We start from the raw sequence: 25,841 nt of genomic DNA on the forward strand, positions 1-25,841 counted from the left end.
CAAACCTACCCTTTGCACTGGAGTGGAGCCTTCAGATAGATCACTCTCCAGTCCCAAGAGATGAGTGATCATATAGTGGCTAACAAGGGGAGGGCCCGACATGCGGGTCACCAATTTTGATCATGGATGTTTAATCTAAACACCTTTCAGCCATCTGAATTTCCAATTGTTATTTTATTGAGAAACCAATTTCAGCAATATATTACAGTCTTCAGATATTTGCAAGGATATCACCTACTGGAAATCAAGAGACACATGTTTTGGCTTTTTATACGACACTCCCTAGTTTTTGAAAAAACTAAGTGAATGCTGATGACAAAAGTTATTGTCAATGCTATATATCAAAAGACCATATAAAAACAAACATTTAATATTAATATAATATGGGGTTCAAAGTTAATAATGTTCAAGCAATTACAATTTTTGTGGTTTCACAGCATAGCTTGGGTACAATTCATTCAACATGCCTAGCAGAGCGATGTCGGTGGGTGAGTGGTAACGGCATTAGGTTACCAAACTACTGGTCTGTGTTCGATTCTTGGCCATGACTTTTTTCCATTCAATATTTTTTCAGTGAATCTGATAATACTGTGATAATCAGAATACCATTCTTTCCTTTTTCGAAGTAAAACATTGAGAAGCGTGGTTAATTAGAATATGAACTATTTTCATTGTGATATGAAAAAAGTACAAAAATACACCCACAATATATTATATAATCTTACCTGACTGTCTATGCATCTGCATTCTTGCAATCAGTCGGGTGAAACTTATCACAGACATGGGCAAAAAATAAATATGTGCAACACATGAATGATATCTCACTGCACTGACATGTTTTCCAGTACACCATTCATGGAAAATATATCTGAGTCATGCTGCTAGAAACAGATCATCGTATATCAATTTGGATGTGTACCAAGAGTATAAAAGCGTATCTTGAAAGACAGATATGGAGAACTGGTTGTGGACCATGTAATGGGACACCCTTTCTAACATAACCTTTTTCCTTATAGAAGTAGCCAATACCAGGATTAATCCCGAATCTGGTATTGGTGAACATTCTTGACTGTTTCCCTGGAAGAATTTCATTTGATTTCATATACGATGTATTATATTTCAGGCTTAAATATATAAAAAGAAATTAAGTTGTTACAATCGATACAGCTAAAATTATTCTTCTTGCATAAAATTTGGAATTGTGAAATATTTGGCATACTTAAAATTCATTTTAATAAATGCACAATCGAATGCTAATTATTAAACTTATTTCTGGATTCGTTTATTAAATAGTGTTCTAACTTGGTGACGATTCTTCTTTTTTCAAGTAAGTATGTAGACTCTCTTGCTTTGTAAACTCTTCGCAATATTGTGAGTACCACACAATTTAAGAAGTAGTGGCCATGCCTCTGATGGAATCAGACTTGTTTTTGATTGTATCACTAATAATTTAATTTGTGGTGTGACAGAAGTGGAAATTGTAAATACGGTGTGATACGGAGAAACGTGACGAAGAATAAAACTCAAGAATAATACAGGCAAATTTTCTTCAGTTATTTAGTCATCAGGAACCCACAGTGTTATAAATCAAAAGTTCAGCCATAAGAATGTACCCCTAGACACAATAACTGCAGCCAACAACAAGACATGAAAATGAAGATAAGTAAAAAGTATTTCTTTTGTATATATTACACCTCTTGACACATTTGAAAATTTAATGGTGATGTGTGAGAGGGTAAGATTACAACCAGCACTTGAATTTTGATGGCATCCACCCTATATTTTAATTCTCTGCTCTGCTGCGATATCGCTTTATTTTGAAGTCATGTGATGAAATGGTTTAGCTACTGGAGGAAGGAAATATAACACAGTTGATAGAGAGAGGTATGTTTCGGTGGTATCACCTGCACAGTGCAGGTCAGCTGAACATCACCATCTACGAAAGCCTTATCGTAGCATGTCCTGTATCATGCTGAAAGTAAGTGCCAATACCTTATACATACTTATTTGATTACTAATCACATCTCCCGATGTTTTACTTTAAAAACAGGAGGAAATAAAGGTATTCCTATGATCAGTATATTATCAGATGTATTGAAAAAATATCAAGTGAAAAAATCCACAACCAAAGATGTAACACAGACCAGCAGTTTGGTAGTCTAATACCTTGACCACTCGACAGATGACTTTTCTCTTCTACATGTGTCAAATGATGGGTACTCAAGCTACAGCAAGAAAAACAAAAAACATTAATAATTCTATCACCATGAACTTTGGACCCTATATTGTCACATAGAAGAAGGTGTAATTAAATGAATGATGAACACTAACTTCACTGCACGACGGTTTATTCAGCACTTACACATACAAGAGCATGGAGTGAACTGCCTCCGGCCAGAACACACACACACACACACACACACACACACACACACACACACACACACACACACAGAACATTCCAGTACAATGATTCTTGACGTCTGTGGATACTTCTAGAATGTACTCTAACCGCATATAGAAATTAAAACTGCACAGTCCAGGTGAGTTTTGAACTCATGACCCTTCATGTAACAGTTTAGTATCATAACCACTACACCATGGTGCTACTCTGCTTCTTCTGTGACATTGCTCCCTCCTTAAGAGAACAGCGTCTCTGTGTTACATTCTCCTAGTACGGGAAAGAGTCATCGGTCCTGCATACTCTGACTCCTGGTGACTGATTCTCATCCTGGCGGTGATATTCTTAGAACTTCTTTCACCGCTACGCTCTTCGTCACCTTTCCACTTGTTGCCTGTCGCTGGAGCTTTGAATTTACTCTGGGTTGCAGCATTCTTAAAGGGCTTCATTCGAAAGATGATCTTTCCTCGTCTTGTGTTGGGGTCAAAATTTTCAACTTCATAAGTAACATCAGACAACTGTCTTACAACCCTATAACGTCCAAAGTAGCGCCTGAGGAGCTTCTCAGAGAGACCAACCTTCCGAAAAGGAGTGAAGATCCAGACGAGGTCACCAGGCTGGTAGACAACAGGGCAGTGGCTCACGTCATACCTTCGGCGATCTTTTCTAGAGCCTGCAGCGCGCGGAGTCGAGCGAACTGCCAAGCTTCCTCAGCTCTGTTTAACACCAGGCCGATGTAATCGTCATCCACATCATCAGGATGAAATGGAAACACAGTGTCCATCATCCTCGTTGCCTCACACCCATGCACCAGGAAAAATGGCATAAATACTGTGGTGTCTTGTTTGGTGGTGTTGTAGGCAAACATCACAAGAGGTAGCACTTCATCCAAGTTGCTCTGCTCAACACTGATGAACAATGATACCATGTTGGCCAAGGTTTAATTAAGGCATTCAGTATGCCTGTTACTTTGCGGATGGTAGGCAGTCATCATGTGATGAGTAATGCTGCACTGACAGTTTACCTCTGTCACAAGATGCGATTGAAAAACTTTCCCTCGATCCGTACTTAATGACCCTGGGGCACCGTGTTTTAATACAATGTCTTCCGTGATGAATTTGGCTACCTCGGATGCTTTGGTTGTTTTCATGGCATTTGTAATGGCATAGTACGTCAGATAATCAGTGCAAAAAATAATCCATCTATTGCCACTAGCAGACACTGGAAATCGTCCGAGGAGGTCAATCACAACACGCCGGAAAGGCATTTCGGCTGGTGGAATTGGTATGAGTCGACCAAATGGTTTCTGAGGAACTGCCGTTCTCCTGTGGCACTCTCGATAGTGCAACGTGTAGTGACAGACACTCCTAAATAAACCTGGCCAGAAAAATCTCTTGCGGATTCTATCGTATCCTGGAATTTCTGTAGAACATCTAAGCGCATGTGTTTAGGAATCACTGGTAGCCACCTCTTTCCAAACGGATCACAGTTTTTCTTGCAAAGTAATACATTAACTACCTTAAATTGTCCTTTCACATCCTCTGACCGATTTAAGGCAAGCATAATTTGAGTTATCTTGGTGTACTACTCCTGCTTAGCAGAGAGATCCTGGAATGCAGCGAGATAGTCACCATGTCCATCAAAGTCTTGATGGTCTTGCACAGGGCTTCTTGAGACATTTGGCATCTTGGCGTTTTCTTCCAATTTTGTACAGTATGGTAATGTCATACTCTTGAAGACGTAGTGCCCACCTGGCGAGTTGTCCTGTTGGATTGAAGAATGGCAAGTAGCTTCTTGTGTTATCCCTTAGTGAGATCTGGTGATGGTCGAGCTAGAAGATCTTGTCTCGTAGTGGCAGTGCTAATTTCACCCACAGACTCGGCATCGGAGGTTTCTAGGATGCTCAGCCGTTTTTCAATTAACGGCTCAGCGTTTGCTATGCACATGCGTCTTGGAAGGATCTGGGGTTCTCGGCGACAGTTAACTATCTACAATTCACTGAATCCATTCTTAAACGAGACGACAGAGGCTGGGATGACCAAGTTATTCTTCAGTGGTACGCTTCTATTATATTCAACTACAAGATTCATGGGTTGATGCATGGCATGACATGTGACAGTTACCTTTCTAGTGCTGACAGCAGGAATTATCACTTCATCCAGCACACACAGTCTCCACACACTCTGATGTGCATCTTCCTATCCATAGTATCTCATCTCGTCTAGCACAATCTTCGAGTGACCACAATCTATAACTGTCTCAGAAGCTTTCAAAAAGTCCCATCCGAGAATGACGTCATGACTACACTCTTGTAAGACAATGAATTCTAAGGGCTGTGTATAGCCACTTATACCCACACGAATGGTACATCTTCCTGTAGGTTTTACATATTTTCCATTAGCCACCTTCAGCAGAGATGTTTTCTGCAACTGGCGATGGCACTTCTCTGAAATGACTGAATATGATGCTCCAGAGTCCACAAGAGCTTAGGCTGGTCGGCCATCCATGAGGATATCGACATAGTTTCCAATCGTTTTTGTAGTGATCGACGGCAGAGGATTTTTCTCTTCGGTGGCTTCACTTCCAAGGAAGGTCGCACCATTTAGTTTTCCAGGTTGCGGTGGCTAGGTGATCAACTGGAGCTCCTAAATGTTGACGGAGACCTTGGTCGGCATGTTGGGGAGCTTCCTCTCCAGCGGCTAGCCTGCGGTGATGGTGACCTACGTCATTCTGCACCCACATCATCTTGTTCATCTTCGTTGTCCCGGAGTTGGCGTCAGTTAAGATCGGTCTGCTGTCTTCTGGTGCAGGTGTCATCAAATATCTTCCGTCTTTCTCAACAATAGTACATTGCTCATCCCGCTCATCCACAGTGGAAACATAAAGGTTGGTTATCCTGGGTCCTCCAGAGTCAGTCTTCCTTGGTGCCCAAACAGGTTCCTCATGCGGCATTGTAGGAACGCAACTCTGCCTGGGGCTCGACTTTTTCACTATTTTAAAGGGAAATGAAGGACAAGAGATTGGGTTCAAGGTCTGTTCCACTTCCTCCCTTATGACCTCTTGAAGCGTCTGTTTTTGCTCACCATGCAATCCAAGTGCCTTCTGAACTTCCTCTCTCACTATCTGCCAAAGAACACTTGTGAAACCAGTTGCCTCCTCCATCAGACACTGATATGATGTTTGAAAGCCGTTCAAACTTCTTGCATGTAATTCTTTTTTGATGCATTGTCTCGATATAATGGCACCATTTTATGAAGTCGTCTGCTGTCGAAACCTCCTTCAGGAGTCGGGATTGATACATGTCCTCAGCAACACCCTTCATGAGATGTGCAATCTTATCTTCCTCCTTCATTCTAGGATCCACTATTTTACACAGCTCCAAGACATCTTGAATGTAGGATGCTGTAGTTTCTCCTGGATGCTGTGCCCTGCACTTTATCTTCAGCTTTACACTTCTGTCTTCGTGTGTCACCGAAATACTTGCAGAGTTCCCCCTGGAATACTTCCCAACTTGTGAACTTCTCCTCATTGTTCTCATACCATTGCTTGGCAGTGCCCTCCAAGTAGAAAAATACGTTGGCTAAACACACTGTGTCATCCTATTTGTTAAATTTGGCTATATGCTCATATACCTTCTGCCACTTGTTTGGATCTTGGCCATTGTCACCCGAGAACCCGGAAGGACGTCTCATGTGTTGGCACACAGTTGCTGTCATCGTAACGTGCTCTACTTCTTCTGTCTGATAGATTGCTATCTGTTGAATATGGCTCGAACTCAGATTTCTCATCACATAAACGGCAGTTCTGTCGTGGCCTGATGGGAGCCACTGTGTTGTCAATTATGTGTGCTATCACAAGTTCCAATACCCAGCGTCTCCACCAGGATAATGTCACATAGAAGAAGGTGTAATTAGATGAATGACAAACACTAACTTCACTTAACGAAGGTTTATTCAGCACTTGCACATACAAGAGTGCGGAGCAACCTGCCTCCAGCCAGAACACACACAGTATACAGCTACAGAACATTCCAGTACAATGATTCTTGACATTTGTGGATACTTCTAGAATGTACTCTAACTGAATATAGAAATTGAAACTGTATGGTCCAGGTGAGTTTTGAACTCACGACCCTTCGCGCAACAGTGTAGTATCACAACCACTACATCACTGTGCTACTCAGCTTCTTCTAAGACAATATTAAACTTATAAAAATGTTTGTTTTCATATGATCTTTAGATGTATAGCATTGAAAATATGATTTTCTGTTATCAACTTTGATCCTGATTTTTTCGAAACTTAAGGTGTGTGTATCAAAAGGCTGAAACATGTAGCTCTTTATTTTTAACATAGAACATCCTTGCAAAACCTTATCAAAATCAGTGACTCACCCATCAGAACCTACCCATGTAAGAAATATTTTCAGCAAGTGGTGTCTCATACCTATTGTTAAAATGTGTACAGATGGCTGTGGGCCCAGTTTTCACCATTAATCTTACACCCCAAAACAAGGATTAGCTAAGTATTATGAAAGAACAATTAAATCCCAGTACACTAAAAACAGTGTGTAGGTAGTTTAAGCAAGCAATTCAGAAGAGGTATGTTACAAAAAAAATGACATGGGATTCTACAAATCATTAATGACAATACAGAAAATGCATTTATCATTTTAAGTAATAAAACCAATCGACTTCATAATAGAAAATTAATGTCCTGTACTCATAAAGAAACTAAGAGCTGAATTTTATCATTACATATGCAGGTTTTAGCCAAATTCCTATGAGGGATGAGACGCTATTGGCCTAGGGAAAGTTACCTTTAATAAGCACAAACAAGTTATTTTGTGTGGCTTTTAATAATACTGAAATTTATGTACAAATAAAAAATCAAGTATAGGGTTTGGAAAAAAGTACAAGGCAACTGACTGTAAAAGCATTTTTTATGAAAGAGTAAAGAAAATCAAGTCACAAAACAAGCTTTCGGCCAACAAGACCTTCGTCGAAAAAAAAAAGACAAAACACATGCAAATGAAACTCATACACACATGACCAGTCTCTGGCAGGTTGTGTGTGTGTGTGTGTGTGTGTGTGTGTGTGTGTGGTCAAAGCTCATTTTGTAACAATCTTTCTGTTGTGCCTATCTGCGGCTCAGCATTTCTGTTATACGATGAGTAGCGACTATCCTTTTCATAATATTGTTACATTCTTGTGACGAAGCAAGCTGGGATTTCTTTACTTCCTCTCGTTTCGCCATCTGCCTCCTTAAATTCACTTTTTTCCATTTTTGCCTAATTACCATTAACATACATGAATATAAACTGCATTTCCATTAAAGAGAAAGGTTGGCCCTCAGTCTTAAGAAATATACCACCAGATCTAATTTTGTGCTTAGTTTTGTGTATGTAATTAATTTCCTAATTTATTTTCACTATTCCTAGTTAAAATCTTTTGTTATTGGGTGAAATCAGTAATTGTTTCGTGACTTAAATTCTGTTGTTGACTTATAAACAAATATAAATTCTGCACTAATTATAAGCATTTGGAGAATGAACTACTAGGATTCTTTAAGTATTTATTTGGCTCCAATCGAAAACATATTAGCAAAGCTAGCCCTTGATTCCAAAATAATTACCATGTTTGTCAAAAGCATATTTGCGTAACTATATCTGTTGATTTCATTATTTAACAAATAATTCAGCCTCACTTTTATGATAGAAGGAACTGTTAAAAAGAAGGAATTTTTCGATGTATTCAGTTAATTGAATGAGTTATGTTTTAATTGTAATTTTTGTAAGTTAAACATCGAACAATGTATAGTTTCAGTGCCTGTTTTTGCGAGGACATAGAAAGGCCTGATTTTTGGTCCTGAAACAGTCAGTCCACAGCCGATTTTCAGATGGGAAGTCTGTATCAATTACAGTAACAATAATGCATTAACTTAACAGTGGAATTAATGTAAGGCCAATAGGCCATAAGTTAAAATAATGACAGCGTCTGTTCAATTTGAGAAATCGTTGTCACATGTACCTCATTATTCTGCAAAAGCTGAGCTGTGTGGTTAGGTATTTACTGCTCATAGATGTTCAACAGCAAACTATTATAGCAGTATGCTGATGTTTGCCTGCAAGCTATTAATGAGGCTTATTTACCAATAGTGAACTGGCCATATAACTGTGTAATATTGGGGGGTTGTGAACAGCGAAAATAAAGAACTGTGAAAAGCAACTGTGCAACTGTCAGCTATATCATTTACAGAAGTCAGTGTTGAACTTCCAACCCCAATTTTTCAGCCAGTATAACAATGCAGTATGTTGACACCGAGGACTACCAACAAAGGAGTAAAGCAGGCGAACATCACATTCTGTCCTGGATTTTCCATTGTTTAAAGAAAAGCAAGATGTGAAAATTTTTACCTTCTTCTGGTGGTTGCCTGTTTCTATCAATCTTTCTCAAATCTTCCAATGTGACACTGTCGTCTGAAAACAGGCCACCATGCATAACCTGAAAACATAAATGCCATTATATATGTATTCACTATGCATCCTCCCACCTTCTCTCTCTCTCTCTCTCTCTCTCTCTCTCTCTCTCTCTCTCTCTCTCTCTCTCTCTCTGTGGTGTTGTGCGTGCGTGCGTGCGTGTGTGTGTGTGTGTGTGTGTGTGTGTGTGTGTGTGAGAAACAAATGTGCACCTACTTCTGAATTAGTATCCTAGACCTAAATTTATCAGCATAGAATAAATGTAAAACATATAAAGCTTGAAATCTGTGACACATATCCTAGCCTGTGTAAACTACCATAAAAAATTTGATTATCTCTCCTTTGTTTATGTTGATAACTAAGCCAGAAACTGAAGTGACTCACATCACCTCCAAAAGATGTTAAAATACAATTTTCAGATACTTTACATAAAAAAATGAAAACCTATTGAAATAGCAAAGAAAGTGCAGGAGCACGTTTGGATACAACAAAATTAATCAAATGGTGTCCTGCACATGGTGGAATTCCTCTTCAGTTTTTCTTCCTGTCTAATAATTTTGTAGTTCTGAATACATTCAGCAACTTATGATAATGGCTTCAATTCAGAGAAGAACACAGTTCCCAAATTTCCCCGAGGTATGCAGCATCCAGCTGAAGCCTCTCACTGACGATTACTGTACAGCTGCCAAATTGATCCTTGGTTGACTGCTATGTTTCATTCGCTGTTTTACGTAGTCCCAACATTTACTATTGGGTTAAGAACAGGTGATTTAGTGGGTCAGTCGATGGGCAATAGGGTGTCCGAGTGTTCATCATACCAGGACTGTACATATACAGTCTTGTGAACACGACTTATCTTGGAAGATGAGTGTCCACAGAATAATCACAGAAATTTAAAAGAAAGTGCAACACTGTCACAAAGAATTCTGAAATTAACGTTCTGGTTCACATTTACAGCAACCTGAAGGTGTGGTCCTCAGTCAATGTCTAAAAAACAAAACACCGAACCACTTCCAACACGAACTGCAGGTTAAATGTGCCAGTGGGCTGTTGCTGCATTCACTGCCTTGCATAATTTGAAAAGAGGCAAAATCATGAGTCTCTGACACATATACTACAAGCCTACAATCAGCTACTGTCCAGTTTCTTGTTGTTTGGGCCATTGAAGATGTGCAATTTTATGTGATGCCTGTGGGCAATGGCCATGTGTGAGATACCAGGCTCCAAACAGAAACTACAAGCAGTTTCTTCCACAGTGTTCACTCAGTAACTGTTCAGGTGGACCTGCATTCATTGGCAGCAGCAATTCCTATTTGGTTTGAAATTTACAGTCATTGGCAAGGCATAGCCCTCATTTATGATCCTTGTAGGTTAGGATCTTTTTACAACCACTCTTCTCATACAACGTTAAACATCCACTAGTGGTACACTCTGATGACTATCAGGTATCAATTCTACACCACTCCTAAGTGACCAATGTGCTTTCCTAAGTGAACGACTGATATTTTGTCCTGTGAGCTCCAGTGCAGATGCTGGGGGTGGGGGTGGGGGGTGGGGGGAGGGGGGGAAAGCTATGAAAACCTGCATGTCCATAAAGTTTCCTTGTACTGCGAACACAAAGTGAAGACTAGTGAGCAGCAGAAATGATAAAATAAGGACAAGGACTCTGATCAATATCACAATTATGACTTATTGCTGCTTATTCTATCATCATAATGAAAGGAATTACATTATTGAACATTTACTTTCATATATAGCATTCTAATAATGAAAACTAATGCTTTTATACTTACTAGTACTCTATCATTTAAACAATGGCACAGCGGCAGCCAGTTGTAAACCTCTGTAAAAAGTTCAGCCATCTGCGCAGTGTACTTTGCCTTCACCTCTCCTTCAAAGCCATACATCTCATTCATCACTCTACTTTCATGGTTACCTAAACAACAACAATTTCATAAGTTTTAATATTTAAAGCTAGAGTGGCCTGCTACCTTTGTAGTAAGTACCAAAATTTCCTACAAACAGATTAATAAGTGCATGATATGCTGGTAAAATGTCACATACCACTGTGTGCATTTGAAAATAAAATAATCTTACAGTTTTTTGCTGCGCAAAAGAGATATATATAGTCAACCTTTACAACCTGCAATCCAAACATTCTGCTAACAGCAAGTGCTTAAAGTAAATTTAAGGAATGTTTGAGTATTTGATTACAGTAGTATACGTTAAACATAACTGCCTAATATTTTTTCAAAAAATAATGTAACACCCTCCATTGCACAAAGTAATGTTGTTGATAATCTCTACAAAAAATCAGAGACTGACATCCTCAGAACTGGCCATTACAAACAATATTTTATTGCTGAATTGTATATCCTAGTTGGACAGTCCCCCAGTTTGCTTTTCTCACAAGGCTGGTACACCCAGAGGAAAAACAGCTTATTCCACAATTATTATTTTCTATGACAGATTGGTAAACTCAATATAAAGCTGGAACAACGGGATATGGTAGTACTAAGTTGGCAGGTGCCCGATTTTGTTTAAATGTGCGGGAGTCAGAAATTTTTTAAAATTAAGAATGACAGAACAAAGAAGTTATTATTCATCTTAAGTTTTCTATGCCATGATGCCATACAAAATTCTTTTTGCAGCTGTTTACTGCATCCAACAATGATGCCAATACCAATCAAAAAACAAAGTAAATATTGATGTAGATGTTAAGTATTGCATGATGAACAACTAGTTAAAATGTTACCAAATGGATACTGTACTTCCATATCTGTGACATACAGTGATTAAAATTTAATTCTTGTGTGAGCTTATTTCCAGTATAGAAAAAAAGCCATTCCTACACATGAGGAATAGAGTAGCTACTGAGTTCACATGGAGATTACAACATTGTATAACCAGAGGACACGTGAATGCAGCTTTTTGCCTTCTTTCTGACTGAGAAAGGTAGAGTCATTAGCACGAGGGATATGGGAGCTACATACTGACAGGTCACATACATGTCGCCGGATGTAATGAAGTGACTGCACAACGAGGGGTGATGAGACAGCTTCAGGACAACAGTGTAGCAAGAAGAGTAGGCACAGGATCTTCCAGAAAGACTACACCACAAGATGATAAAATTGTTCGACCAGCTCTAATGGTGTCAGAAGACAACAGCTCGAATCTGGACACTGATTACTTGCAGTGTGTCACAACAAGTCACTTGGAACAGATTACTGGGTGCCAGTTTGTGTTCTTGAGTTAGTTTGGGTTGTTTACTGCTGGCTTCATGTCACAGAGACTTGCACAGTAAAGAGCCAGAGTCAAATGGGTCACTGAGTGACGTTCTACGGTATTCAGCTACCTCTTGTTTCTGTTGGTGGGGGTCAGATTGTTGTTAACATGCCCACAGAGACAAGGTGAAAGGTCACAGAGAGCACAATTCTTGAGACCCATGAAACCTGAACTAAAATCATGGTGCAATGAGCTATTGGGTATAACAGGAATGATTATCAACTGTTGTAGGGAGGATGAATGTCCACCAGTATGTGGCAATAACAATAGACGTTATTGTCATATGCTTCATGACTAGGGAACCAAATGGCTCATTCCAGCAGGATAATGCATGATCCAACATCTGCCAATCATTTTGAGGAATGCATGGATCCTTGACTGGGCTAGCCGGTCCCCTGATTTCCCATCCATGTCTGGGACACGATGGACAGACATACATTCATACCAGTCTCCAGCCAATAATCTTCACGAACTGACACACCTTGAGTCTAAGGCATGGCAACAAATTCCTCATGATTATATTCAGAGGCTACTAGCTTGCATGTGATAACACCTCATGTGATAACACATAACTGACATCAGTTCTGAATGGAAGTTTTCAATCAACATAGGCTACAAAAACATTTTTTAAATTACATCAATTAGGGAAAGGATAATATAATCTTTGAATATAAAAAAAATAAAAAAAAAATAAAGTCATGGCTCATCATGAGAAATATCCCATATGCTCAAAAATAAAAAGATAATTTACCACTTGAATAGATACTCCAACTTCAGTTTTATAGGATGAAACATAAGTTTTGACATGGACAAGGACCTAGAAAATAAGACTGACAAATGACAATCAATGTGTGGAATAATATATAAAGCATTCCAGAACAAAATTAAAATTTTATAAAACCACCACTACACTTGTGCTGCTATATGGAAGTGAGTCACAGACCACCCCCTCCCCAAAAAAAGAGTGGCAACAAAAACTATGAGTACAAGAAATGAGATTTCTTACGAAATTGAGGTTTTAGTGGAGATGACCATATAAGAAATGAAGATAGGACTGAACCAGTCTTGTACAGTATTAACAAAACGATCGAAGAAAATAAACTAGTGAAAAGTTACCTACAAAACACGAGTGCAGAGAGAATTCTACACCTGATCCTGCTGTACTAGCCTAGAAGAAGGGTCACAGGTAGAGACAGAATGAGGTGGCAGTGAAAAGTGAAGATGGAATAGGCACAGGTGCCTAAGCCTTGAAGAGAAGAAGAAGCAGAAAGTCTAATCATTTGATACCTGTTATCTGAAGAACATCTCCACATTTGATAAATATCAAACTGGTGTTTTACAATTTAACACTTTCCACTTCCATCAACATAATAATATTAAGTTTTTACTATGTCTCATTTAATACTCTGGCCAAGTGAAAAATATTAATACATGTTTCAAGCCAAACATTATCAGGCAATACACACTGAATGTATAATATATTAAGTTCAAGTTTTTTCCATGACATTAGGAATACGAAATTTTGTGGGCTGTTGCCAATTTTTCACTGCACATATTCGCGAAGTGTTTGTTGCCCAATAAAGGATAGTGAATTAGTGTCTATTCCAAATTAAGTTTGTAACATTCTCATGCAGTGGCTATGATCTGTGTATGTTCTCTGATTTCTCATTCACCAACTGATGTTGTTCTGTTTAGAATCTGAATTTCTTTCACGTGAGGAACAAGTTTCTAACATTTTACTATTGACTAGAGTACTTCACAGATCTGCTCCACAATGTTGCTTGTCATTTCACTTCCACTTCTGCATTAAATACTGGATACATTTTCTATTTGTAAAAAGACATTCAGCAGGTAGGACATTAAAATCAAACCTATATCATCATCATCATCATCTATCTACATATGGGAATTATCATTTTTAAATACATGTATTATTGATAAACAAGGAAGAATGAAGAATAATTATGTACAGTAATTCCATTTACATAATCATCATATGAAGCTTTGAAAATAATTATTTCAATTTTAGTGTTTAGTATGGGTTCTGTATGTTCAAAAGCTTGCCTCATTGCTAATGATGTAATAACACACACACACACACACACACACACACACACACACAAGTAATGTGCATATTTTTTTTTTCCAACACACACACACACACACACACACACACACACACACACACACAAGTAATGTGCATATATTTTTTTCCAAATTTAAGGACAAAAAACTGGGGTGCATGAATCAATTGTAACAAAACTGATACTGCTCTGCCTCCAACAATAGATGGTGTTATACACTGAGGCAACAAAATTCATGGGGTATTTTTGTGTACACAAGATGTAATAGGGCAAGTGCATTGCGACAACTCACATTTGCATTGAAGTGTGATTCATGTGAAAAGGTTTCAGACATGATTAGGGGCACACATGGGAATTAACAGAATTTGAACACTGAATGATAGCTGGAGCTAGACACATGGGACATTCCATTTTGGACATACGTTAGGGAATTAGTTCAAATGGCTCTGAACACTATGGGATGTAACATCTGAAGTCCTCAATCCCCTAGAACTTAGAACTACTTAGACCTAACTAACCTAAGGACATCACACACATCCATGCCCGAGGCAGGATTCAAACCTGCGACCATAGCAGTCGCGCGGTTCCAGACTGAAGTGCCTAAAACCACTCGGCCACACCAGCCGGCTGTTAGGGAATTCAATATTCCATTATCCACAGTGTCAAAAGTGTGCCGAGACTACCAAATTTCAGGCAATACCTCCCACCACAACAATGCAGTGGCTGACAGCCTCCATTTACACCTAAATCTACATGGAAATTCTGCAAATAACATTTAAGTGCCTGGCAGAAGGTTCATCGAACCAACTTCACAATAATTCTCTGTTATTCCACACTAACAGTGCATGGAAAAAACGAACACCTGTAACTGTCCATGTGAGCTCTGATTTCCCTTATTTTATTATGATGATCATTTCTCCCTATGTAGGTTGGTGTCAACAACATATTTTTGCATTCGGAGGAGTGAGTTGGCGATTGAAATTTTGTGAGAACATCTCGTCGCAACAAGAAATGCCTTTGTTTTAATGATGTCAGTCCCGATTCCTGTATCATGTCCATGACACCCTCTCCCCTATTTCCCAATAATACAAGAAATGTTTCTCTTCTTTGAACTGTGTTTAGTAACTGCTTTAACAGCACTGCCATCGACAGTGTTTCAATAGCTATCAGGCAGAGAAGGCAGTGACTATGTATTTCTGCTAGCATGCTTTACATATGACCAGTATCACTTTGGATTCATTGTGAAAACTATTATAAGCATCTCGCATTGAAGTCCGCACCAAATTTTGAGCTACTGAAAAGATCGCCAATCATGGGGGTTTGTGTTGGTTTAAATTTGACATGCTTTTTTGTTGTTTCTGCAACAGTATTCTAACTCATTTTCAGTATTAAGGGGTTGGTTGGTTGATTCGGGGGAGGGAACCAGTGATGTCATTGGTCCCATTATATCCTTTCAAAGGAACCATCCTGTCATATGTCTGAAGCGATTTAGGGAAATCATGGAAAAACTAAATCAGAATGGCCGGACACGAGTACGAACCATCATCCTCCTGAGTTAGAGTCCCATGTGCTAACCAACGCGTGTGCTGTGTCAAAACTCACAGGTTATGTTCGCCCTTACTAGTGCTGAGCATCCTATATGATAACTTAATAACACCACCTGGTGCTTACTGTAAATATATGTGTACAATGTATTAAGAAATATATAAATAGTAGATGAGCCGCGAATGTCGACAGAAAAAAAAACAGGTGGTGAGCGCGGGCGACTTCAGCGATGCAACAACTTGCCTTCGCTCGGCCCAGAGATCCCACCTGAGCGATGCGCAGTAGCTAGCCGCTGTCTTGGAGAACCGACAGTAGCAACGAATAATTAATCAACTGTCAAAAGTTGGCGTGGCACTGCATGTTTGTTCATTTTAAATGGTCCTATGGTATGATATAAAGAGTGAGTTAGTTCCCACGTAAACCTCTCACCGACTAAGTGGATATATCGGTGTGCATCTGGGTCTGATAGAGTGACCCACTGCGTGGTGTAGTGAGGCACCGCAGCTGGCGGTTAAGGCTTGGGTGAAGGAAAGGAGTTATGATTGGTAGTACCAGTATTTTAATTTGGGTACAGTTCACAGAGGCAGAGTGGCTATTTAGTCTTTTAGGCCCCTGCTCATATACGTGGCTGTGACGGTCGTTTCCTCCCAATGCTGAGTAACAGAATATACAGAGATTCTGTTGGATTTTCTGAATAGTCGCTGGTGATACACCGGTTTTGGCGAATTTAAGTGCACAAGCTATCAATTGTCGTCGTCTTGTGGGCAGTTTTGGTCAAAGGTTGCTGTGGTAAATCCAGCGCGATCCTGGTTAGAGAGAGAAGTAGATAGCAGGTGCTGAGTTTTTGGGCACTGGTGGAACCAATATCCTGTCCGTGATGTACGATTAGTGGTCTCAGCTTGCCCACAGGTAATTGGGTTGTTAGCCATTTTGTTGAAATGGTTTGGTAGTGGTTGGTGTGTGTGTGTGTGTTTGTGTGTGTGTGTGTGTGTGTGTGTGTGTGTGTGTCAAGAAGGGAAAGCCTCAAACACATGTTCGTAGTCGTTGGTTAAATACCACTATCTTACAGCGGACCGAGACTTGGCTGGAATAAATATGAACTGTTTCACTATACTGTGATAGAGTACACCAGCAGTTGAGTGGATAAGGGACAAGAAAATGAAGGAACCATTTTACAAGCAGCACACAGCTAAACAAAAACTTGATTAGCCAAAGTGACGAGTGGCCGAATTCAAGTAGGGCACTTAGCGGGTTGTGTATTGTCAACGCCTGAAGAGGTTCAGAATTTTTTTAAATTGTCACTTAAGGTTAGACTTCAAGTGGCGGTGGCACTTAGGGTTTTTGTTTAATTTTTTTTTATTACTGAATTTCCGTGTTGTGGGGTGTAGTCTTTGATGGCACTTGCTCACTTACATGAAGGAAATTGTATCTAAATACCTAGAGAAAATAAACTAAAGTTTTCTTGGGTTAACTTAAACCTTACGTGTATTTAATTAGTATCTGGTGTGTGTGTGTGTGTGTGTGTGTGTGTGTGTGTGTGTGTGTGTGTGTGTGTGTGTGTGTGTGTGTGTATTTTACGAGGAAAGAAAAGGGTGAATTCCAGAGATCTTAATACCGCGTTGCAGGATATGAGTATACGCTGGTATTTGTAAGTTTGCCTAATCAAAAGTTCATTGATTGACTGGAACCATGATTAACCTACAGAGGGTAGATATTCTAAAAAGTTAAAACAATTTAATTGATTAAAAGAGTGTGTAAGTAAATGCAAGAAGACTTGAAGTTGTCGTAATTTATTACGGAAAGGTCAACGATTACACTAAGGACAAAGATTAGTAAATCTGAAGTACGTGACTTATTATTTACATAGCAATGCTGGGCTAATTGGAAAGAGATTTAGTGGTAGCATAAACTATTTCAATTCTTATCAATATTGGTGGAAGCGTCTTAATACTCACTGGTCATAACACGACGGTATATGGAATAGGAATTTTGTAAGTAATTAAAAAGTTACGAGTCTTTTCCAGAGATAATCTACTGTGTTGTGAGAATTTCGTTGTGTGGGAGAACAATTGCAAGCTAGTTGGGGCGTTTATCTCGACATAATATATACAGGTACTGTATTTAAAGAGATTTGATGCTTGGATTTGACCAGTAGCTTAGATAATGGGAGTTGTTATCTAGATCGACCTATCTCGTAACTACTGCTTTACATTAGTGATAATTGTCATTATAATGTTTGGATGTGTCTATTAGTAGTGTAATCGTGTCAGTGTTTGATCTCGATGTTGTGTAAAGTAAGGGTGCGGTCTTTCATTATTCGATATTCGAGCCGGCTGCATAGTCATTGGTTGAGGTTGCCACAGTAGTAATTATACTAAGGGTGATCTGTCTTCAATTTGTTCCTTGAGAGTGTGATTACAGTACAAGCTCGACTTCAGGTAGTAGTCAGGCACTCTACTACGGCTGGAATATTCTAAAATCAGATAGCAATCTGCAGTCACAACATCAAGTGTAAAATTAAAAACTGTACCTAATTAAAGCTGTAGTGGTCAACTGGTTCAGCCAAGTATTTTGCACGGCAGGAAACCATACATTAACGGCATAGTGATGTTGGTACAGTATGATTCATTGCCGTTGTTCAGTCCGAACCAATGGGAATCAGTTGTGTCATTTGTTAATTTATTTGATATAAATCTCTTAATTGCTGTTGATATTTCTTTGAATTCAAGCCAGAACTGGTCAACACTTATACACTGTTAATTTGGAAGGAGTGGAGGATGTCTCTCAGGAAGGTGTCAAGTGAATTTTGATCTGCTTTTTTGAATATGTATATTTTTCGTTATTTTTTGAGAATTTAGAAGTTACAGCATACAGTCTCACTAAGACAACCCTGTGTTCACCAATCTCTCTATCCATTTTGATGCTCGTGATTAGCTCCGGATTATTTGTTGATAAGACATCAAGTGTGTTTTCATCGCCATGAATTTAATATTTGAGTGGGCTCATGAACTAACTGGTCAAAATTTTCAGAAAATAATGATAGAATCTTTGTAGCAGACAATGCGCCATGTATTTGGCCCACAATTGTTTGCAATTGGTTCTAAGAACATTCTGGACAGTTCGAGCGAATGATTTGGCTATCCATCAAACATTTATGAGGCATAATTGAGGTCAGTTGATGCACAAAATCCTGCACTGATGACACTTTTGCAATTATGTTTTGCATACGCGAGTTACAGATATGAAAGTAAAATTGCACTTTAGTGTAGTGTTCTGTGTGTTCAATTGTGAATGGGACAACTCGGCTCATGTTCACTGTTTAGTCCATCAACTCACCTCTAAGCCTCGTTTAAAGCCCAGACCATGCAAGCATCATCATCTTGGGGCAAAACGTTGTCACCATTGGAAATTGCCCATGGAAATGGTGTATACCACACTGATGCCATGTGAACATTCAACCACTCTTATGACATACAAAATATTAAAGATCTGCACTCTAGTGGTTGTCTGCAGTAAACCACTACCTATAAATTATTGCTTGTATGTACCACAAGCCAAAGGCAAAATAGTGTATGCTGTTTTTTGGAGACACCAGAACTGTGTCGACCAAGACAGTACACACACACTCCACGTGATCTATTTGGCCTCTACATGCCCCTTAAGAACTATACAAACAACCTAACACTACTGTTTAGAAAGAAAGCACACAAGGAAACATGTACAAGGGAACCCTGATCACTGACTATTGAATGATTTATCAAGTGCTGATCTGTTTAGAAGAGAGTGGGGGCAGCCAGGCACCAACGCGTCTTTGGCATGCAGCTCCACAGGTTCAGAACAGAGGTGGGTCAGCTATGTTCTGGAATGACAGAGGCCTCTCAGTATTATCAAGAGTGAGTTGCAGGCTGAACAGTATTGAGGCAGATTCCTCCAACCAACAGTAAACATTGCAGTGATGCGTTCATACTTTGGGATGATAACACTTTGGCACACTGCATCCATCTTATGAAAACCATCCTAAGAAGGCAGGAATGAACTGAAGCAATATTGCACATTATCTACTGACATGAACTCAATTGAACACACTTGGGATCAGTTGAAACCTTTAGTGTCACTGGAGGAACTGTACTTGGACACTGGATGTCCTCAGGAAGGCCACTGTCTAACAATGGGACAGACTTAGGTAATCTCATCTTCTGCCCTTTGTACACCGCATGCCGAATCGTATCCAAGCGAGGTGAAATGACTCTGTATTGAATGCTACACAGCACCAATTTCAATCCGACATCCAAATATGAGCCATTTCAAACAAACTGTCTATTTTAATATAATAGAGGGAAACTTCCACGAGGGGAAAAATATCTTTTTTCCCCCCTAAGTTAAGTCTTTCCGCTCCCGGGATTGGAATGACTCCTTACCCTCTCCCTCAAAACCCACATCCTTTCGTCTTTCCCTCTCCTTCCCTCTTTCCTGATGAAGCAACCGTTGGTTGCAAAAGCTTGAATTTTGTGTGTATGTTTGTGTTTGTTTGTGTGTCTATCGACCTGCCAGCACTTTCGTTTGGTAAGTCACATCATCTTTGTTTTTAAACTGTCTATTTTAGATAGATTTTGTGTGGCTTATTCTTTCATACCCTGTTTCCTCTGACAAAGCCCATATGCATTCAAAAATATGGAGGAGCTGCAAAACTTTTTTGGGGCAGTTTGTAATGACAATCATTTTTACAAAGGCACATAATCCTCTTCGTTTCATTCTGGTACCTCGATTATTAAAGATGTTAACTGATTCTTTCACAATTTTTTGTAGAAAAACTTCATAATTACAAATAAAAAGCACATACTGTGCAAGTTCTACAGCATTAATACATTTTTGTTAACTGATTTTAAGCTTTTCACAAAAAATTACATTGCCACAAAATCAGATAAATTAAACACTACCGAGCTTCTAAACAAGTGGGAATATTTGAAAAAAGTCAATTATTATCTGACTCCCACATGTTTCCAAGTCCTTCCTCAAGATGCTACTTAGTTAGTGAAAGATGTGTAACCTTGAACCAAGTGTCTCCTAAAGTGTATGGACTTCCAAACCTACATAAGCACTATGTACCCATCCATCCAGTTATATCCTCATTCACAGCTCGCAAATAAATTGGACAGCAGTTAAAGAAAAAATTCAAATTGAAAACACTGTATTTCTAACTTGGTGGACCTCATAAATAAAATACAAGGTCTACTCATCTAACACAGTGTTAAATTAGTAGGGGAATGTGCTGATATTCTGACAGGATTGATGTGCAGATCTTATGTCAGCCCTGTCTATGTGGATGACTTGACAGTGTCCACTCAGACTATTTCCAGTTCCAAGGGCCTCTGTGTAAACAGTTAGATGGCATAACTATAGGGTCTGACAACACTTAGTAACACACAAACAAGCAGCTTTACACTCAAGGGTGCACATTTTATTATCTGCCCCCATGTCCAAAGAATATTTCGAAGGGTGTGCAGCTATCTGTAGTTGTTTGCTGATGATGCCGTGGAGTATGGTAAGGTGTCAAAACTGAGTGACTGGATGAACATACATGATGACTTAGACAAAATTTCCAGTTGGTGTAATGAATGGCAGCTATCCCTAAATGTGGAAAAATGTAAGTTAAATATAAAAACAAAGATGAGGTGACTTACCGAACAAAAGCGCTGGCAGGTCGATAGACACACAAACAAACACAAACACACACACAAAATTCAAGCTTTCGCAACAAACTGTTGCCTCATCAGGAAAGAGGGAAGGAGAGGGGAAGACGAAAGGAAGTGGGTTTTAAGGGAGAGGGTAAGGAGTCATTCCAATCCCGGGAGCGGAAAGACTTACCTTAGGGGGAAAAAAGGACAGGTATACACTCGCACACACGCACATATCCATCCACACATACAGACACAAGCAGACATATTTAAAGACAAAGAGTTTGGGCCCATAAAGGTTAGGTGGTTGTGTTGCCGCCAAAACACGTTAAAGGACGGAGAAATTCGGGAAAATTTCGAAAAAACTGCGTGTAGTATATTAAAAGGAGTGGTATTGTGGTGGCAGATTATGAAAATGAGGCTAACAATTGTCTGACGAAGAAATAATGGCGTTAAAACCTGTGGGAAGCGGCTAAAAATGATCGGTGATGTGGGAAAAACGGAAATGGAAATAAAGCGAAAGTTATTAGAACTGGCCCAAACTCTTTGTCTTTAAATATGTCTGCTTGTGTCTGTATGTGTGGATGGATATGTGCGTGTGTGCGAGTGTATACCTGTCCTTTTTTCCCCCTAAGGTAAGTCTTTCCGCTCCCGGGATTGGAATGACTCCTTACCCTCTCCCTTAAAACCCACTTCCTTTCGTCTTCCCCTCTCCTTCCCTCTTTCCTGATGAGGCAACAGTTTGTTGCGAAAGCTTGAATTTTGTGTGTGTGTTTGTGTTTGTTTGTGTGTCTATCGACCTGCCAGCGCTTTTGTTCGGTAAGTCACCTCATCTTTGTTTTTATATATAATTTTTCCCACGTGGAATGTTTCCTTCCATTATATTAAAAATGTAAGTTAATACGGATGAGTAAGATCAAGACTGTAATGTTCGAACACAGTATTACTAGTGTCCTGCTTGACACAGTCACGTCATTTAAATATCTGGGTGTAATGTTGCAAAGCAATATGAGGTGGAACAAGTATGTGAGAACTGTGGTAGGGAAAGCAAATGGTTGACTTCGTTTTATTGTGAGAATTTTAGGATAGAGTGGTTCACCTGTAAAGGAGATTGCATATAGGATGCTGGTGTGACCTATTCTTGAGTACTGCTTGAATGTTTGGGATCCGTATAAAGTTGGACTGAAAGAAGACATCGAAGCAATTCAGAGGTAGGCTGCTAGATTTGTTACCAGTATGTTCGAACAGTGTTTAAGTGTTTAGGAGATGGTTTGGGAACTCAAATGGGAATCCCTGGAGGGAAAGCCACATTCTTTTTGAGAAACACTACTGACAAAATTTAGAAAACCAGTATGTGAAGCTGACTGCTAAATGATTTTACTGCTACCAACATACATTGTGGATAAGAACTACAAAGATAAGGTACGAGAAATTGGGCCTCATATGGAGACATACAGATAGTCATTTTCCCCTCACTCTATTGGTGAGTGGAACAGGAAAGGAAATGACAAATAGTGCTACAGGGTACCCTCCACCGTGCACTGAAAGTAGCTTGCAGAGTACTGATGTAGATGCAGAAGCAGAGATGGCCACAACAATATTTATTGTCTCGACGAATCATTATAATAGTGTCCTCACTTACCACATATTGCACAGAAATCAAAAATCATGTTCTCTGTTCTTCCTTCACACATCAGCAGTACATGGTGTACAATCTGATACCTATGACAGATACCAAAGATTGTAACCAGAACACTGAAATCCTGCCACTATAACATTTCGCACTATTCAAGGAACACTACAGCCCACAGTACTTTCAACAGTAAAGATAGAACAACTACTAGCCAACAGTGGGATATACAAACTTATTTTTCCTGATTGCAGTAAGTTTTATATTGTTCAATCAGGCAGAGACATAACAACTAGGTCGGCTGAACATGAACCCAACTGGAGCTTGCAGGATTATGACTCTACATTTGCTGAGCGTGTACTAGGTGAGGGCCACAGTTACAAGCCACAGTCCATGTCTTCCACTTAGCAAATAAAGACCAAAACCTTAATCTGTTGGAGGCCCCTGGAAATCAACAAAAATGTGATCCACAGTTCGAATTTTAATATTATATTAGTTTTCCAATACTTCCCTCACTGTTCTATTCTATTTCTCCACGTTTCCTCTATTTATTTTATTGTGATTGTCTATGTACACTGTATATTTTGTTGTTAGAATTGTCATTTCCATCTTTTACTCTGTTTCTGTATCATCTTCCGCACACAATACCTCTTCAAGCTTTTTTTCGGTACTCTTGTTATGTACTAATGTTATTTATTGGGATTGTAAATGAAATTTAAATTGTTGTATAGGCAGTTTATCTGAGTTCAATGTTAATGTTGTTCTGGTTTGTTCCCTTTATATTTATTTACTTTTTAACATTTTAACTGCATCATCACTTGACTGTCAGAGATGACATTTTGTGTGTTCATACATCACTCTGTGTGTAACAACTTTTCAAAGATGTTCCTGAGCATTGCACCTCCTTTAACAATGATAGCCAGTTTAAGTCTAAACATGGCCTTGTAATCTAAAAACTGGTACACAAAAATAAATTATTATAACAGAACATGATCAATATTGTGCTTTTACATTTACTATTATAATATTAATGTATACTTTGGAAAATCCAGGATGGAATGTAACAATACCAGAGAAAGAAAGTTGCTACTCACCATAATAGCGGAGATGCTGAGTCGCGACAGGCACAACAAAAAGATACGTACAACTTAGCTTTCGGCCATTAAGGCCTTTGTCAGCAGTACACACACACACACACACACACACACACACACACACACACACACACACACACGGAAACGCAACTTGCATACACATCTGCAGTCTCAGGTAACTGAAACCACACTTTTTTGTTGTGCCTATCACGACTCAGCATCTCTGCTATATGGTGAGTAGCAACTTTTCTTCTCTGGTATTGTTAATGTATACTTTGTGTTTTTAAAAGCATGATATGCTTGTTCAGTAAAGCAGAAAAACCTGCATTAAGGCACTTGCAAATTTTCAATTTAAAAAAAATTTGCATTATCTATATCAGTTTCATACAATTAACTTATACCCCAAGTATTTTCATTTCACTGTATTGACATTAAGATAAACACTGAGTTTAAACTTACTGAGGGTTCATAAAAAGAACAAGATAACATTTTACTGACATGGGTAACATGAACCACTTCCGCAGGCAGCATGAAAATTCACCCGTGTAGCTCTCTGAACCATAATACTTGACAGTGCCACATTTTTACCAACAAATTCTGAAGATCACTACCAGCTGAAGAGGGAAAATTAATTCTCTAACCTAATAATAAAAAAAATTACAATACTTATATGACAGTAACTTACCTCGTGCCATGAAGAAATGATTAGGATATAGTAACTTGAAACCAAATAATGTAAATATACATTCAACTGAGAATGAACCTCTGTCAACAAAGTCCCCATTAAACAGCTGGTTTTTCATTAAGGAAAAAGGTCATAACATATGATTGGAAACACCTAGGTGGAATACAAAATAGAAAATATGGCAGGAATAAGAATAAATCATCGTCTTATAGTTAGTTAATGTACTGAGTGGAAGATTGGCAGATACAGATAAACTCTTAACTAAGCTTTTAGCCCCCCCCCCCTCTTCTCTCTCTCTCTCTCTCTCTCTCTCTCTCTCTCTCTCTCTCTCTCTCTCTCTCCCCCCCCCCCCCCCCCTCCCCGCGAGTGGGGCAGGTTGAGGGGAACGAACTGAAGCAGCATACGAGGGATGGAGGTAGGTCTGGCACAGGGGCTAGTAGCTACTGAGGCCTGTAGTTTTGCTTGATGAAGCAAAGTGTTGTAGACTGTTCCCTTCTATGTAATTCTGAGGAATAGGTACTGTAACGCAGCAAGTTATTATGAGAAGATATTCGTTGCAGTAAGGCATGCAGCCGTTTGGTACGGTGGCTGGAGGGGGCCTATGTTTTTTTTTTGGTTGATTTACTCACAACGTGAGAACATACCATAACAGTCAGTCAATATGAAGATTCACACCCTCTACGAATCCAAACAAATTATATTAGTTACTACCCGATTTTGTTCAACTTTGGCACACAGCCTTTTGTTATTAATGGAACGACACTGTCAAAATTTCAGATTTTTATTTATTATAGTGCTGGAGATAAACAAAATTACCTAAAAGTCCTAAAACAAATGCTTGTTTTTTAAAACCAAGTTAGGAACAAATACAGACTGACTTGCATCATCATTTGAAGCCATTACAAATTTATCATTGCATAAAATCAATTAAAATTTTCTTTTCAAACCTGTAGTCACTGTGCATTAC

The 25,841-nt window shown here is 39.1% G+C and overlaps 1 protein-coding gene across 1 annotated transcript in view; it reads right to left on the bottom strand.

The window, feature by feature from the left end:
* The window catches only part of LOC126481237 (serine/threonine-protein phosphatase 5), a 113,075-nt gene that overhangs the window by 40,816 nt on the left and 46,418 nt on the right, over positions 1 to 25,841 (bottom strand). The window contains exons 6-8 of the mRNA XM_050104850.1: positions 24,875 to 24,980; positions 10,670 to 10,812; positions 8,814 to 8,901 (exon numbers count right to left, since the gene is read on the bottom strand). Of these exons, the coding sequence (XP_049960807.1) occupies positions 8,814 to 8,901; positions 10,670 to 10,812; positions 24,875 to 24,980 (337 nt within the window). The remainder of the gene's footprint in view (positions 1 to 8,813; positions 8,902 to 10,669; positions 10,813 to 24,874; positions 24,981 to 25,841) is intronic.

The sequence above is a fragment of the Schistocerca serialis genome, chromosome 5 (assembly GCF_023864345.2).
Source record: "Schistocerca serialis cubense isolate TAMUIC-IGC-003099 chromosome 5, iqSchSeri2.2, whole genome shotgun sequence".
In the NCBI taxonomy this organism is placed as follows: domain Eukaryota; kingdom Metazoa; phylum Arthropoda; class Insecta; order Orthoptera; family Acrididae; genus Schistocerca; species Schistocerca serialis.